The sequence below is a fragment of the Hirundo rustica genome, chromosome 10 (assembly GCF_015227805.2).
Source record: "Hirundo rustica isolate bHirRus1 chromosome 10, bHirRus1.pri.v3, whole genome shotgun sequence".
Classification (NCBI taxonomy): Eukaryota; Metazoa; Chordata; class Aves; order Passeriformes; family Hirundinidae; genus Hirundo; species Hirundo rustica.
The window spans coordinates 13,789,999-13,808,192 of record NC_053459.1 but is presented as its reverse complement, the minus strand read 5'-3'; the positions used below and the strand labels follow the sequence as shown (position 1 = coordinate 13,808,192).

General features: G+C 37.0%; 1 protein-coding gene across 2 annotated transcripts in view; it reads right to left on the bottom strand.

Moving 5' to 3' along the window:
- ATP13A3 (ATPase 13A3) overlaps positions 1-18,194 on the bottom strand; it is a 57,521-nt gene that overhangs the window by 11,150 nt on the left and 28,177 nt on the right. For both annotated transcript variants that reach the window (XM_058421920.1, XM_040074065.2), the window contains exons 9-29: positions 17,486-17,620; positions 16,590-16,662; positions 15,690-15,821; positions 14,494-14,673; positions 11,512-11,669; positions 10,667-10,855; positions 9,699-9,760; positions 8,961-9,111; positions 8,750-8,866; positions 7,716-7,733; positions 7,467-7,620; positions 7,251-7,371; positions 5,954-6,078; positions 4,886-5,064; positions 4,312-4,434; positions 4,148-4,227; positions 3,428-3,470; positions 3,221-3,330; positions 2,284-2,380; positions 1,330-1,402; positions 347-524 (exon numbers count right to left, since the gene is read on the bottom strand). In XM_058421920.1, coding sequence (XP_058277903.1) covers positions 347-524; positions 1,330-1,402; positions 2,284-2,380; positions 3,221-3,330; positions 3,428-3,470; positions 4,148-4,227; positions 4,312-4,434; positions 4,886-5,064; positions 5,954-6,078; positions 7,251-7,371; positions 7,467-7,620; positions 7,716-7,733; positions 8,750-8,866; positions 8,961-9,111; positions 9,699-9,760; positions 10,667-10,855; positions 11,512-11,669; positions 14,494-14,673; positions 15,690-15,821; positions 16,590-16,662; positions 17,486-17,620 — 2,498 coding nt within the window. The remainder of the gene's footprint in view (positions 1-346; positions 525-1,329; positions 1,403-2,283; positions 2,381-3,220; positions 3,331-3,427; positions 3,471-4,147; positions 4,228-4,311; positions 4,435-4,885; positions 5,065-5,953; positions 6,079-7,250; positions 7,372-7,466; positions 7,621-7,715; positions 7,734-8,749; positions 8,867-8,960; positions 9,112-9,698; positions 9,761-10,666; positions 10,856-11,511; positions 11,670-14,493; positions 14,674-15,689; positions 15,822-16,589; positions 16,663-17,485; positions 17,621-18,194) is intronic.

The window sequence follows — 18,194 nt, the reverse complement described above, 5'->3', positions numbered from 1 at the left end:
TAAAACACCCCTTCATTTAAAAAAATATGAATTTGATTTACTGTAACTCTAACAGGAAAGCAAAACTTTATAATGTGAAAGAAATAAAATTTCTACCTCAACTGTCCCAAAGTTGAAAAGTCATTAGAACAAGCCATCTGACTCTGACCCAGTTCTGCTTTTCAGCCACCGGGTAGCTCCCACATATTAGTATGCTTTTCACAAAAAATCAGCAGACTAACAAGCTGCCATACAGAAGCTTTATTTTCAAATAAACCCAAAGCGGGTGGGGGTCAAGAAAGAAGAATTATTGCCTAGAGCTTTCCAATGGCTACTGGATCCCGCACACAGCCACTGAAACACTTACTCAGAGTCTACTGTCCAAGGCTCATACCAGGACTGCTGTTTGACCCAAAAGAAGCCCAGGGTTTGGAAAGCAAGGCAGATGACGATCTGAGACAACACGGAACACAGAAGTGGACCTGAGATAAGGCCTGATGGAGGCCTTCGTGCAACAAGCTCCGTCCAAGCAGGGTTCAGACTCACTGCAAAGAGAACAAAAAACAAATAACACATTGCATCATTATGGTTTTCAAGAGTTATCCTGTTCACATTCTGTGGGATTAGAATGGCTTGCTCATGACATCACTTTAAGATTTAGTCCAGAACTGCAAATGTGAAACCACCTTGAGAAGACCATAGAGCCCTAGGACAATGCCACAGTGCCTTCTACAGGCTGGTTCCCCAGCAGCACAGCATAGCAGGGGACAGTAGCAGCCATGAAGACTTAAGGAATTAGCAGTGTCTGGCCAAATTCCCCTTGTCTGGTACAAGGACTTACAGCTTGCCTCCTCACTTTTGGACTGCCATTGCTTCAATTAAGACATTTTCATTAAATTTGAAAATGGAATTCTACTGTTAGCCAGTGAATTGAATGCCAGGCTCGTATATGGAATCAAATATTCCACTAGGCATACTTTGAGTGTAACATTTTTGGACAGAAGTTGAAAGTAAGAATGCAAAGAATCAAAACATTTGAGCACGATAATATTGCAGTAACTCCTGCTTTCATTCCAAAACCAGCTTCCTGTACTGTGAAGACATAGTTCCCCAAAATCATGCCCACAACCTACTTCTTGTATGAGGACATTTCACAAATTTCAGATTAATCTAATTCAGTACACAGTGGTGGTTTGGGTTTCTTAATGCACAGATGTAATAGTCATAACATCTTAACTGTATGTCACAGTGTTTTCTTGAAACCACATGTAATTAGATATTAAAGAAAATCTGACCAAGCAAAAAGTGGTTCACAGAAGTGCCACAATGGTAATTCATTACAGTACTTACTAGTGAAGACAACCACTAAAATGATTGCCAAATCAATGAAGAGAAACTGGAAATCTCCCAAATTGCTTAGGATCTGGAGAGAAATCACAAATGAAACATTGGTAATCTCTTCATACCACAAAAAAATTATACTGACAGGCTTATGGTATTAATTCTTTGAATTTCACTCTATAACCAAGACAGTGTCCTGTCAAACTGGCCTCCTTTACCTGCAGCAGTCCTGAATATTCTACAATTCACAGAACAATTCCTGAAGTATCACAGTATGAAACAATTTCCTTTTCAATATGGAGAAGCTATTTGTAATAGAAATCAAAATTATATTATTGAATTTTACCTACCAGTGCAATAACAGCTTAGGCCTACAGTTCTTTAAACACCATACCCTTACTATGTACTCATACAGCTGTCAAAATTTCCATCTCAAAGGTCCTTTAATACTCTGCACCTTTACCTTGTTCAGAATAAAAATTAAAATAAAGGATTTCTATCACATGCCACTATTGTGAAACCAATCATATTAACAGGAAATATTCCACTTTCCTTCCCCTCCCACCCAAATCAGTACTTGCAGTTTCTTTCAATTCTAACATAAAAGGAATGCATTGCCCTTTAAAAAAAGTTAGGCTATTTCAAAATGCTGAACGTTTTTAAACAATTGAAACCTGTCTTTTTGCTCTGTATATATGCTTATTTGGTCTTCCCACTGTAGAGATTTTCTTTTTACAGCCATTGGTTATTGATTTTTCTAAGCAGAGTTTACCATGTATTTTGTACAGTTAACATGAAAAAAAAGAAACAACAACAAAATACTAACAATACTTTTAGTCTAAATATATTTTTGAATGCATGTATTGTACTCAAAGGGACTTGCAATAATTAGTATTAAATTTCTATCAACTTTCAAATCTCTGAATTATGCTAACACTGCTTAGGTATTTGCCAAATACTTACAGAATACAGCAAAGTAACAGTGATGTATTGGATGATGCTGTATAATGCCATGAATTTAAACACACAGAAGGAAGTTATTAAAGCAGCACGGCCTTCCCTGTCAAAACAGATGCAATCATGTAACTACAAAACTTTTTGCGTAAGCAGTTAAGTTCTGCACACCAAAATGTTAGCTGCAATTAAACACACCAGCAAAACCCTTGGGGGGACATTAGCCTACAGACATGGAGAGAAACAGGAGTCAGAACACTTCCCCCAACATTAAGTTGTGGGCATGTCTTCTGAATTGAGCCACCACCTATCTTCAGTCCTCTTTGGACTTCATGTGGTTTTTCAACAGAGGCTTTAAAATGAAAGTCTTTTTACAAAAGCATCTATGGAGCATTAGTTTACTGCATGGATTGAATGAACGCAGAGTCAGCCACAGAGCTGGTGACTTCAGAAATGTTTCTGATAATGCATTACTTCATTAGTTCCCCACAGATACCTAGATTCCTCTTTGGCTGACCTTTATCCAAAATCATTATCTAACTTCCAATTCTAGAGTCAATAAATAGAGTCAAACCCTATTTAGAAAATTTTTCTTCTACTTTGTACAGTGCTAAGCAGTTATCTGAAGATTTTTACTGCTTTCAGTTACACACAGCCTTTATGGAAACTAGCAAAGTTACTACGACAAAATTAAAGACTAACATGGAGAAGCTTGGTAATGCTTTGAAAAATTAACTTTATATGGACAAGGATTTTACAACAAAATAATAAATCATGATATGGCTGGGTTTTGCTCAGAGTACCTTCAGTAAAGAAACAGAACCACTAAAATGTATGGATTGTTCTGTAATTCACACTGGTTTCCTACAGCATCAAATATATACTGCAATAGAGCATGCAAAATGAGCTACACAGACACATTTAAGTTCACAGTCAGTGGTGTTACCTGATCAGCTTTGGCACACAGGAAATACTGGGTGTCCTGGAAGTGAAGGGTGATGCCACAGAAGCCTCAAGTTCAGACAGAGATATACCACCATGTGCCCTCTTTAGTGCCTGCCAGGTAACATTGAAACAGAGACCGTTTTAGAACTTGCCTTCAGTTGTACAATTTAACTGAATGGTTCTCTATGGAAAATAAAAATATACTTACCCCACAGTCATTTGCTCCATCTCCACACATGCCCACATAGTAACTATAAAAATCAAATAGACATCAGCATTCTGGACCATTCTCTAACCACTTAGCTCCATTTAGCTTGTTTCGTTAATTACTTCTATATTACTTTGAGTTATTCAGGGTTTGCATAACAATGGGTGATCATTAATGCTGAAAGCAATTACTGTTGCTGTTTATATATAAGGCAGTAGACAGAAAAGTAACACGACAATGACAGGTCAACCAAAGCAATAATGGTTTATTAGCTCTCTATCATCCCAAGGTGGTCTAAAGAATCTTTGCTCTAGGCAATGATACTTTTGTAGTATTTTGTAGAGCTGCAAGGCTGGACACCAACCATCACATATTAACCAATGTAATAGAAGTCATCCTGATAATACTTCTGTAACAGAAGACATTTGATGGGTTTGTTTCATAAACCAAGCAACTGCATTTATAAAATGTTCATCAACTTATGCCCATATTCCTCACTTAAAACTTCACAAAAAGTCTGAAACTTTCCCAAGTAGCCAGCAGATGGTACTACTCTCATTCTATTAGCTCAGCTAAGAGGCTGATCTATCAACACAAGGAGTTCTATCAGCCTAGTATTTTTCTTTAGGCAAAACAGCTAGCAGCATGCATAATTTTTGTCTCCTATCACACCAAATATATTCAACCCTCTCACTTTCTATGCTCTAAGCAAACACTTACTCTACATTTTGTAAAGCTTCCACCAACTGAGTTTTCTGATCAGGGGCCATGCGAGCAAACACAGTGCCATGTAGCACGAGCTGCAAGACAGAAAGAGTTCTTAATGCTCACAGGGCAAAGTCTGTTCACCATTGAAAGCGCCCATAAAAACGTAAAATGCTTACCTTGGGTACCAGGTCCTGAAAATGCTCCAAAATCACTGCAAATGACTTCCCATTCATTGCAAAATGGTATTTTGTCATCTGGAGATCCTCAAGGCTTTCATGGACCAATTTAACTGGAATATCCTATCAAAAATAGTTTAATACTCTAGCTGTAATGCATTTACACAGATACCTTGCCATTTCAAGCTAATACTCAGAGGGGTATTCCTAGAGATCCTACACAAGATCAGGTTTATAAGAATGTCACTTGGAAAAAAACCCTCGTACAATAAAAACACGTATTACTAAGAAAATGTAGTTTAATGTTTCAACTACAAGCAGCTAGAGAAGTTTTAACAGATTGAAATGTTGGGGGAAAAATCTTGTCAAGTGAAATGTCAAATGTCATATCACAGTTGAAAAACTACCTCCCCCGGCTGCTTTACTAGTCATTGGTATTTGAAGATCTGAAAGTTAACCAGTATATCAATTCTGAACTGACACTTAACAGCAGATTTACTATTTAACGGAATAACATAAAAAGAACGGTAAAACTAACTGCTCACACTCTAAGGGCATAATATGGTCATATTACCTCTGAGTTTATGGCTGGTGATGAACTAGTGCATTTTGCGAGGGTATCTGCATAATGCCAGTTGATCCTGGCAGCCTGCCCGTCCTTTGGAGGTAGTGCTTCAGCAATAATGACCTTATCCTGAGGTAGAATCATTCCACAGTCTCTGGCCACGGAGATAGCAGTTAACATGTTATCCCCTGTTAAACAATTGCATTTGAAAGGGTTTCAGTCAGAAAAGAATCAAGGTCATACACTGATATTCCCTGAAAGAAAAAAGCTAACAAAGCCTGTATAGGACTAGGAGGGGGACTGCTCCACATACCAGTGCCAACCTCAGAGCAAACCAACCCTTCAGACAACTTTCAAAGCCTACCAGGTAAACTCCATCCTCTAGAAATTCTGTGTGCTGCTTGGAGCTCTAAAGATCTCTTATTGAACAACTCTTAGTGTATACGGAAAATAAGGCAGAAAACAGGCAGCCATTTAAAATACTGCTTTTTAGAGTCACAGAACACACAAACACAGAGCTGCATTGTTAGCCGAGCAAAACATTCCAAAATTACAACACCTGTGATTTAAAAAGCAAACACATACCTGAGAGACACTGAGCACGGACACCTAGCATGCTTATAAGGACCTAAGTCATTCTCCCAGAAAAAAATTCCAATACAAAGTGACTTTTCATAGTATAAATCAAAATGGTAGTGACCCTGAGGACATCCAGTCCAACCTCCTGCTCAAAGCAAGTTCAGTCATAAAATTAGAACAGGACTTCCACTTAGTCTGATTTAGAATACTTCTAAGGGTTTTCATCCACCAATTCAGTATCAAGTAGCTTATACTTGGAGCTAGGGAGAAGAAACTACCAAGCTGAATTACAGCCTCTTCTGGTTTTTCTGACTTACCAAAGCAACTTGCACCGAAAAAGAAAAAAATTGGTGTCTGAATATTTTCACAAGTTTGTAAACTTTCCTGTTGCTATAAACACAGTGTAAACCCACTGACACTAAAATTTGACTTCATACACATAATTAAAACAAGACCAAAAAGAGATGGATCTTTGAGTATGAATGTTTACATGCTAACCTGTAACCATGACAGTGCGAATGTTGGCTTTATGCAAATCTTCAAGTACAGCAGGGGTTTCTTGCTTTAACTTGTTTTGCATTATAATTAACCCCATAAAATCCATGTTGCTTTCAATAGCATCTCTGATGAAAAAGAGACAAGGAAGAGAAGATGATAAGATTTACCATTATTAGATGTAGCTTTAAAAGCCTGATTTTCTGCTTATCAAAGTAAAGAGGAATGTGTATTTTTAACCATAAAGTACTTTGCTTTATAAAAAGTAGATGTGAAAGATAACATCACAACAATATATACTAATTTCACTTGTTTTAATTGAAAACCAGTGTGAGAAAATGTTGTTTCCTGTCAAGCACAATTTTCAGTTTCTTCCATGAGAATGCTTTCTAAAGGAAATTACAGTCTCAAATAGGTTATAGCTAGAAAACATGCTCTGAAACTAGCTGCATTCACAGGCCAAATGTTAAAATATGTTTAGAGTGCAAGTCTATTTTCCAAATTAGCTGAACGTTGACATAAAAGCTACCACATTGTTACCAAGGCATGTAAGATTAACAGGCCCTAGTGAACTAGGCTGAGAAATTAATTCACTTTGGTTTACATAAAAAAGTCAATGTATTTACACGTCTTGGCTGTTCTACTGCTATTGTGGATTCACACCTAAAACCAGAAAACTCATTTCTCTGCTTTGTCAGATGTTCACCTTGTACACGCGGCCGATACAAGAAAATGCAGTCAAAACTGGCATTTTCATAGCTGCACTACATATTCAAGCACTGTGGGAAAGATGACATTATCCACAAAACTAGGCTCAGCTGAAAAATAATTCACAGGAGGTAGTACTCTCTGAAGGAAGAAACCTTTCTACTTTCCAAACCTTGTAAGAAAATGGACATGCTGCCTTTAGGAAACAAAGAAACTGCATCAAATATGCATAGGAGGATTTCCACAACTTGTCATTACCCTTAATAAACACAGATGGTATAAGTATGTGCAAGTAAAGAAATCAGACAAGGTTTTCTGCCACAATAGTGTAAATCAGACATCATGAAAATAATATTCCAGTTCATTTCCAGCTTAAAGCTCATCCTCTGAATTCACTTCATTGTAGAAAAAAACTTCCTTATCTCTTATGTCCAGGGCACAACTAAAGGATGCAGAGAACTATGTATGTCAAGACAGAAAAAAGCTAAAGAAGAGTAGTAATTGATATAAAAAAAAATACACATTACATATTAATTCAAAGCATGCAGCTTTTAAAGACTGTTACTTATTAAAAAAGCGAAGTCACTCTTACCTGCTAATAGTCTGGACTTTGTGCCACGTAAGCTTAGACTCCAGTTTTCTGTGAGCAAGAGCAATAACTCTGAAGCCCTGCTTAGTGTATTCTTCCAGGACACGCTCAAAGTCAACTGGAACTTTAAAAATATCAAATTTTGAGTTGAATATGAATATTGAAATATTCATATTTCAGCTGAGCTATAGAAGAAATAAAAATAATTTGCTCCTTTACCTGTTTCCTGCTTACACAAGCTGGCAATCACTTCTGGGGCACCTTTCATGTAAGCATCCATTCTCTTCTCCCCTAGAACCCTGGCTATTACACACATGCGCTGCAACACTGAGGAAAATGGAAACTGGCGCACGATTCCAATTTCATACCCAGTCTGTGTCACACAGGAAGGAAGGAAGGAAGAAAAGGGTTACATCCACATATATCTTAAGAAAAATAGGTATGTGCTGAATGAAAAAGCACACTTACCGACAGCTCAAACAATTCCTGAAAACAAACAAAAAATACAGTCACTCTAAATATCAATTTTAATTATTTCTTCAGCTACAAACTATTTCAACACAAATCAGTAAATGAATCGGCGCAGCATTCCTGACATCAAGTCATGTTGTATTTTCAATGGGTTTCATAAAAGCTGAATATAAATATACTGCATCTGTGTAGTATCCTTTATTTTAAGTGAGACACAGTACAACACTCAACAGCTTGATTTCTCGATTACAATTTCCAAGACCTTTCACAGTCCAAACTACCTGTTTGTAAATGACTATGGTGTTTACTATGGTGTTTCAGAATGAGGCCACGATTATTAAGTTTCCTTCAAAAAATAATGTAGTAAGTTTCAGGAATGTTCAGATGTCAACTACTGCACAGTGATTACTGCTGTGCATGTACACTGAGCTCTGAACAAAAGAAAGGCATTTCCATCTACAACAAAAAACGATTCATACAAATGCACTGACTTGTTATACTCTCCCACTACCCCACTCTGTGATAATCTGGATATACATTCACATGCTTAAAATTTCCCTTTGTGAAATATTTAAGAATACTTTAAAATACAGCTAGAAGAAACTTTTAAATCCGCTAAGTACATTTTGGTTTTTTACTCAGCATTTAGTATTATCTCTAAGGTACAAGAGTGGCAAGAACTTCACGCCACACAGTGACATCAACAAATGATTGTTTTAACTGAAATGGCAAAGTGAGCACACCTAAGCACTTCATTAAAACAGTAAGTATTTGGTAACAATATCAATATTAAAAGGGGTAAACATTACTGTACTTTATAGCCAGTCTGTAAAGGTAATAATGCTGACAACACTCAGTTTGCTCATCTTGAAAGCAGCATATACTGAACCACTACCTTCAACAACGGTTTAAACATGCCTGCTCTGTCTTTGCCATAAAAACCCTCACAGTTCTGATCCCATTTCAATTTTATCAGCCAAAACCTCAGCATCAAGTAAAATCAATCAAACAATTGTTTTGAGTTTTTATACCATTTCTTGATCTGTTGATTGCTTGGATTCTGGGGAAAGTTGTTTTGAAGGTCGAACCACTGTTGGCATGATTCGATTATGAAGGGCTGTTTCCTCTTCAGTTGCTTCTTCTAAAATCTGTATTTAAAAAAAAAAATCAACTGATTTATACATTCATTAACTTTGACTTGCTCATAGTGCAATATTCAGGGGGAAAAAAAATGGCACTTACCCATCCTATTGCTTCAAACATCTTCAAATCAAGTGGATCCCCAGAAAGCACCCCTTCAATTTTTGTAAGGGAATGACAAGTTGCCATGCAAGCAACAAACTCTGACTTCAGCAAGCTCTCACTGCAAGCCCTCTCTTCCGGCAAAAGGAAACTGAAACAATGAAGTAATAATATACTTAGCACTATAATTATTTATTATGAGCCACTTCAAAAGGTTTGTTTAGATTAACAGAAGAAAATTGACTGCACAAGTCCCTTCACTTGTATTTTCACACATCACAGAAAACAAATTAAGACTCTGGGCTGGAATCTTTCAGAAACTATCACAACTTTTCCTCCTTCGAACACTAAGTGGTCATTCCTTCCCTGTCTAGTTTGATTTCTCATACAAAGCCCTCTTATCACTTCATACTTTACTTAATTAGCTAAGCTAACTCATTTTAGCAGTCTGAAAAGTCATCACTTAGCAAGACAGGATTAAAGAAACATGCAACAGTACCTGCAACAGTTTTGCAATATGACCCTGATGAGGACTAAGACTCTAACAAATGAAACTCTACCTCAGCTTCACTATGGAGTTGTAGCTTCCACTACACCTAAACCACAGTTTAAGTGGCATCCCTACATTACAGAATTGTAAACATAGATGAGCTCACACTGAATTTTCTATTCTATTCTGCTGAAGCTGTTACAGTACAACTGAGTTGTATTTGCTATCAGCTCTGAGCTCATCCTTACCGAGCATTTTCCACCCGCTGAATTCCCCAAAGATCCAAGCCATCCTCAGTAAGTGTGCCAGTCTGCAAAAGAGACCAAGGGGCACGGCATAAAGAAAAAGCCTTCAGAAACAAATTATCTTCCAGCAAAGCAAAAATTAACAGATATTTAAGCAAATTACACTTCAACAATGTATTATCTTCTGTTTTCACATACACTTCAAGAGTTTGGGACAGAAAATACAGCGTCTCCCTTGCTTTTTGCTACTAATTAAGTTCCAAACCTGTTAAGTAACTTTCAAAAACATTCAAAGCAGTCATGCTTCTCACTGGAGACAGGACAAATTAAACCGACCCTTAAAATCCAAAGATGATAGCACATCTTCTCAATATTCAGGGACTGGGGACAATGGAAAATGTGTACTAAACCATCAGTACTATCTTATATAGTTAAAACAGTAACTGACATGTACTTACAGTTGAAATAATACAGTTAGTATACTTATTATTTGAGATAAAATCTAAGGAGGAAAATAAATTTTATCTAGGAAATAGCCAACAGCAAAGAATTCTGGTTAGCTCCATTACTGTCTTTTACTCATGTTTGGTTAAAAAAAAAAAACAAAATAAGCTTCTCAGCTTTTCAGTGAAACTAATGAAAATGAGAAAAAGTCTGACTTCACACTTGAGTTTTTCAGAAGCTTGTGTGCTAAGTCAAGTTCTTAGTAAGCCTCAATTCTCACATTTCTGTGGTGCCAGTAGTAAGTTGGGACTTGGGAGTCTTGAGATAAGAAAGCAGCTCAGTAACAACATCTTTTTAGAGAAGATTAAATTTAGAGTTAACAGATGGTAAACACTGAATACCTGGAAGCTAACAGATCACAAATGATCTAACGTAAATGAAAAATTATTTTTCCTTTTTTGTCTATACAAGCTCCTTTTTCTAAGACAATGCCCCTCCAGGCAGCAAGGTTTCAAAATTCACCTAACCTTATCAAAACAAACAAGATTCAGCTGGCCACAAATATTTATCCTTTGCGGGCTGATGCAGAAGATGCCAATTTTTTTCAACCTTCTTTGTGCATAAACGATGCCAGCAGTCATAGCAGCAGGGAGTGCTGGAGGCACTGTGATAGTGATAATGTCAAGAGACTCGATGATGATGGTACGAGCTGGAACCTGCAACAGAGGTCAGAGTTAATGAACAAGAGCTCACTGCTTACAGATTCACTCTCCCACTGACGTGGGCAAAACCCACACATTGTTTTCCCCAGTACAGTGTGTTCTGGATTGCCCAGAAATTTATCACAATCTTCACCCACCATCAGCAACCACAATAATCCAGTCCTAAATTATCCACAACCCATAAGTTCAAATTCACACTTTTCCCCCTGGAAGTATATTACTTTAAAACATTAGCTGAATAATGCAAATTTTTAAAGAGGAAAAAAACCAAACAAACAAACCAAACAAACTTAACAGTTATCACGTTATTCCTTGATAAGGATTTTTTTGCCTGCAGCATGTTTTAGATGTGGTGTATCCTAGTTCTTCTAACAGTATATAAGTCAGATGGCAAACTTACATATAACGTTGACAAAAATCTAGAAATTAGAGATAAGAGAAATCAAGGAAAACTCAAATTTCTCTGTAAAGTATTCAAATTCTACTTCTGAAATTTATTCTCAGTAACCTTGTCTCATTTCATTGATACAAAATAGAGCATAAAAATATCCACTTTAAATCAAATTGTTTCTCATCATCTAAAGTGCAATGAAAGTCACGGTCACCCTCTTCTAAAATAAAGTAGTTCTGGACCAGAAATTAAAACATACCTCATTTAAGATGCTATTGACAATTGTGTAAAGAAACCCAATGCCTGCCACCACCACCAGAGACAGGAGGAACAAATAGGCATCTCTGTAGAGCTTAAAATCAGTTGGCTTTGGATACAGTATGGAACGAACAAGCTGTCCTTTAGCAGTACTAAAGCCTAGAAATAAAAAAGGAGTAAGTTATTAAAAATACAAACAAAGCAAACCTATTCAAATATATTAAAAACCTCAATAAAACCCTTAAGCTACTAATTTCACAACTGTTTCTCAATATTCATAGCAAATGTTTTGCAATACTGTAATTAAAGTGCTTTAAAAATATATGTGCACATCATACTAAGGGCTTCTCTCCTATGGCAAGGACATGCAGCTGATGCAAACAAACCCCTCCTCTGCAGCAGCAGCAAATCCTCACATGGTTTGGCCTGGCAGAGTTTGTTGTACTGCATTTTGTTCCTCACAATGCAGAGCTAGCGCGTATATTTATTGTCTGATTAAGCCAGTCCTCGCAAAAAAGAAAATTAAGATATTCAGAGTCCAACATTTCATACTTAAATGGCAAGTCTCCATAAGGTCTCTTGAGAGCCAGAATGAAAGATTCAGAAAAAACTGCAGTGCAGGGAGTCATCTCCTGGAGAAAGTCACCTCCTGATGGCATTTTGACAACTAAACTAGGAGACTACCCTTCTAAAGGTCTTACAGTTGAACAACCAACAGATATCCCAAGGTCCTACTTGAACTTTTGCCTTGATGTTTGAAGAGGCCAACGTTAATGCCCAAGTTTGTGTGCCCAAAACATTTTCCATCTGTTTAGATTTCAAAGTCTGTTACTACAACCTCAATGTCAATGCCAGGTCTTCTGGCATTAGTGACAGCTCCCTGACAGCGTCTCAGTCTGCAAGCCACCACAGCAAAGGCTGAGCCCTCCACCTGGACATTTAGCATAGAGAATTCTACCAAAACAGAGCATCTGTGGGATCACTCCTGAAGTGGATGAGCTTATCACAAGATGAAAAGCCATGAAGCCTCCAGGCTTTGAATTTGCTACTGCAGAATATCAACCATGTGCCTGTTCAGAGAAGTTCACCATGTCTCTATGTACTTGAGTATTTAGCAATGAATGCTTTGTAATTCAACAAAGTAGTCAACAAGAAAAAAAAAAAATCAGAACTAATTTCTATTTTTTTTCCCCCTATGGTGCAGAAGGTTCTGTAGCTACATAGGATAGGCAACATCAGGATAAAACAATAAATGAAAACCTCATGGGGTGTCTCTGGAACACACTGGATATACAAATAACTTTAGGGGACAATTCTGCTCTCTAAAGCAACATAACCAGTTTTGAATTCTTTTCAATTACAAATGGGAGCCACAACGACATCCATCAACTGAGTTTTAGGAGGAAAGACATGAAATACACTGTTTTATGTGTATTTCAGCTGTAACATCAAACATATTAAAGGCTTAACTTGAAGAATAATGTGAGTATAATCCCATCAGATCAATCTTATATCCTGGTTTATGACAAGATTAGGACAAGAAGCCTTTGCAGACAACCATATTGAGTTCTGTTCTCTTAGATCTTTTAAGGACTAGGTTTTTAAAACCTTCAGTTTTGTGGCATTTCCCTCCCTAATATAAAGGGATTTTTACTTGTATTTCACTGTGTGAGAATTATTTTAGTTCTTACTATCAGACATCTTAGGAGCAAAAAGCTGCAAGTGCTGACATCTATCCTGTTCTGTGGAGAGGGAAATTCCCTCTTGCCTAAAAACTGTTCCTGTGACAGGAAGAACAGAGTGTTTTGCATCACTTTGCTTCTCTCTATACATAGCCACAGCAGGAAAACCACATTTGTCCATACATAAAACCTGAATAAAGCCCACAGAGCTGAATTCATCCTGTTTACAACAGGAGCTAACTCGGACCTGCCATGGGCAAAGAACACTTTACAAACACAACTTCCAAAGTCAGGACAGTAAGACTCAGCATGCTGGGAGCAACTGCAATGCTCCTTGTAAGAGTTACAGACCGTGGAATGAGACTTCAAAACAAAAAGTACTATCCCTCCTGCACAGCAGAAGCAACACACTTTCACCAGTTCATTTCTGTTACTGCTTGGGCTCACCCTGCTGTACATGCACACCAGCTGAGCACATGAAATTTATGTAAGAAACAAAACAAGTTGAGATGGATATTCTTAAAGGGCAGATGTGTTCAAGGGAAGGAAAATACCTCTTTGAAAGAAAAGACTAAGAAAAGCCTCAAGAAAGAGAATAAAACGAAAAATCAGAACTTTTACTGCTAAAGCACAGCAACAGAAGGGGAAAAGAATACACCAGAGTAGGAAGCAGCAAATTAGGATGAAGTCATTTGTTGGAAACCTTGCTTTAAGCAGCAGTCTAATCAATGCAGTCCAATTTCTTCTATCTAATTCTATTTTACCTTGCATTATAGCTCACATTCATTTATTTTGTGATAATTTTCTTAAGATGACCTTTGTAAAGCAGAATCCCACAATTGTATTAGCTTGTGCAACTGGTGTCTGTATTATTTAACTCCAGATCTCTAACATATGAATTAGCATTTTTGTAGATAGATCAAACTCCTTTTTTAAGCAAATGTTATATACTTTGAAATAACTATAGGTAAAGAACAATATTTGGCATTGTGAATGACTGCTAAAATCAGCTGGTCCCCACTACCCACCCAAAGCTTTTCCAAGAGGCACATGCAGTTCAACCAACACACTACAAAAAATCCTCTAGTACATATTCAAGTAAATTTTAAATTGATGCTGAAGACTGATTCACTTTCTTGCTTGCCAACTGTTAATCTTCTGACCACCACCTAGTTTTATTATTGTTTTAAGACTTTTATCAAGCTATTTGGAGTATATTCCTTTACCCAAGCTTAGCAGTATCAGCCACACCTACAAACAGAAGTAGTACATTAACAAGGGATAAATTGAACAATCAATACCTGTTCTCACTACCAGAGCTTTGACCAACTCTCCAGTGTAGAAGCGGGTCTGAATGACGTTGGTTCCACAGAACAGCGTGTGCCGCTTGTGCACTTCAGGGCTGTAGATCTCATCTCCCACTGCTTTTGGATATTCCGAAGGATTCGGCAGATTAATCTTTGTGACAGGAACACTTTCACCTTAAAGGAAATAAAGAAAGTCTCTAAGCAAGATCAGAGACACACAGACTTTTTTTTCATTCACAACTACAAGTAGAATAATATAACATCGCTTCACCTGCACACAGGCAGACTTATGGCAGTAATCCTCCCTTCAGCATGTTATTAGGTAATCTCTCACCTATTAGCCTCAGCTCAGCAGATTCCTTACCTAAATGCTATGCAACTCTATTCCTTACAGAGCTTTTCTGCCCCTTACCTCAAGTCACATGGATGTAAAACACAGTTCATTAAAAAGCAGGACAAGCCTCCTTCTCTTGCTGAAGAGCGTTACCCCATCTCTACTCAGAAAAACTAGAAGCTGAAGAAAATTATTCTCAGCTTCTTTCATGGCCAACTGCACTCAAGCTAGGGCTGCAATCAATTTTTATCAGTTGCTAGCAGCAGAAAGAAGATCAAATATATTCAGAAAAACTGAACATGATAGAACACACAATCTCTGAACTACAATTTTCTAAACACTGTCAATTTGGACAGATTATCCTAAGAATAACAAAAAGTCTATCCACTGAAGCTGTCCTTTAAATACATCAGATCCCAGGCTTCAGCATATGCAGAATATTACTTGAGATAATAATTTGTGGTTTTAAATACAGTAGAACATTCTACTCACTACTTTCATTTTTGGAAAAGGTAAAAAAGCTTGGGCAAAAATTTTCTGAAGAAGCAGGCTTCAGAATTCCATCTGCACTGAGAACACCAAGTCAAGAGGCAGGAAGACAAACTAACAAGAAGAAATCTTTTTAACAAGAAACAATCACTCATTTTTGCAGTTTCCAAGTAGTATCAGGTAGCTGTTGCAGATAAGCAGGACACAAGTACCTAAGTACTTCAGAATATGTCTAATTTTAAGAACATACACATTTCAAACAAAATAAACATATCCACTTCTGCTAAAACATACTGCAAGTAAGCACGCACACAGGTATAAACTAATACTTTTAGCCATGCAGCACTGTGTATCAAATTTACTTTACCTGTTAGCATACTTTCATTTACAATGCAAGTACCACTGAGCAGCACTGCATCACAGGGCATAATTGTCCCATTGGATGGAATCAACATGGTATCTCCAGGCACGAGGTCAGTGGAAAGGATTTCTTCTATTTCTGAATGTTAGAACACAAACAAGTTTACTTGAAAATAAACCCTCTATAAAACTTGATAAAGATCCTCACATCCAAGACTCAGGTGGTTACAAGTAAGACTATTAATAAAATGAAGTAAGACTTCATTTTATTAATGGCATGAACAGATTTTAAAAATATACAGAAAAAGCCATTGATAAATCCCAATTCCACCACAGAATAAGTTCCAGAGCACATGGACAGTGTGCATCATGACAAATGAAAGGAATCAAGCTTATACAAAAGATATTAATGACTAGCTGCAGTGCAACTTCAGTATAAAGACATGAGTCCAACACAAATGTATGTCTTAAAAACAGTATCATGCATCACAATCTTTTGGATATCACACCTTTAACTGCTGTGGTATCCAAATGAGGGGAAGTTCAGAAATCATCCTGCAGCCCTTTTTGAGTAATAAATTATTATGGAGACCCAACACATGCGCATCTTTAAGTCAGGAAAGAAACTAGACTGACTATTACCTAAGTGGAATGGTAGAGTATGAGAAACAGCAATAGGAAAAGCATCTAATCTAGAACAAACCTGATACGGAAAATAGCACCTAGAAGGTTAACTCTGAACACATTACACTATCTAAATTCCACTTAGAACTTCTTTTCCGATGCAATTTTGCTAGGAATGCAAGCATTTCAAGCTGATCAAAGAAAGAACAGATGCAGACCTACTTTGCACTCACACTTCATGAGCAACTTAAATTCAGCCTTCCAGGCCACCTGTGAAATTTACCTTGGTTTCCTCTGCAGACAGAAACCCTTACAATGCTGTGAGCTGCTACCATGTCATGTAACATAACATATTGCTGCAAAGGGGAGAAAAGCTCATTATTCAAAAGCACAGCTTGTCTTCTACTAAATGCACATCCTACACATCCTATGAGATACTCTACTATCATTCTTTAACAACAAAATGCTACTCAAAACACTCTCTTGAACATAGCTCAGAAAACTTATGGGCAAATAAAGTTTGAGTGCCTTAATCTGTAGAGGCTCCTACTTTTAACATCAATCTGTACAGACTCCTACTTTTAAGTTTTAGCATTCTGGAAGCAAACATACACTGTCATGCAAAATCTTATAAAATCATTTGGTCATCAGCACACAAAAGTAAAAGCTGCAGTAGCTGTATGAACTTGAATTAAGGTAGAAGTTGTTTGTGGTTTTTTTTTCCTCTGGTCTGAATTCAGAGATTGCAATTTAAGGATAATTACTACTTTGATTTCCATCAGCTAAGTCTACAGAGAAAACTGAATCACCAGTTTAACAACTCATATATGTTTCACTGGTGCTCAGTTCTGCAGGGCTTTTTCAAACAAGGAAACAATGCAAGATGGAATCACTACTGTTAATAAAACCTGGTACATAATCTTATGTCTGGGTTTTATTTAAACAAAGTAGTGTTTCTGTTATCTGAGGCCAACCTATAGATTCACCAGCATGGAAAGTCTGCAAAGGTCTCAAAGAAAACTATAAATCCAAATTCTTTCAGCTCAAAGAGGGAAAATACGTAACAATATTCTACCTGTATAAGTCTGAAAAATTCTTAAATATTTGTAAGCAATCTCACAACAAAATAAGGCAATCAGTAAAAAGCCAAAAAGATGCATCCATTTTCTTTGAACTTACCTTTCTAATGGTGTAGAGTGAGCTAACAATGGATATTACAGACATAATCACAATTGCTAATGCATAGTAGTGATACTCATCAGTGATCCACAATATCACACTGAACAACTGGAAAATGTAAAAAGGGTTGAGAACCTAGAAGAGTGACAGAACATTCAAGTTACACCAGAAGGTCACATGGGTTCTCCATTAGAACAAAGCTGAAATTATCTTCCCCTGGAGAACACAGTTTCAGTTCTTTATACATGATTTTTGTTTGGTTTGCCAAAATGATCAGTTTTTTTCACTACCTCCTCAGCCTGTCAAAAGCAGAATTCTCACTCAAATAATACACAAATATAGACTTTGAAGACTGCATGCACTTTCCCCTACACCTCAAAACAAGGTAATGGGAATATCTGATGCACCTTAAGTGATAATTCTTAAAGCAATTGGGATATTATTTTCTATTTATTCTTAATAAATGTCCTGACATCTCAAGTTCTTACTCTGTTAGATCAGGTTGGAGAGTTTCTTTGTTCAAAACTTGTACTATGCATTATTATAGCACAAGATTAACAGACCAGTTATTCAAATCCACCTGACCCATGGAAAATGGAAAAAATCCAACAGAAGTATATACAACACCACATTTGATTTGCTGCATATGTTGTAATATACAATCCTGGCCTCCTCATGGAGAACCCAAATCATTTTATTTTTTAAATTA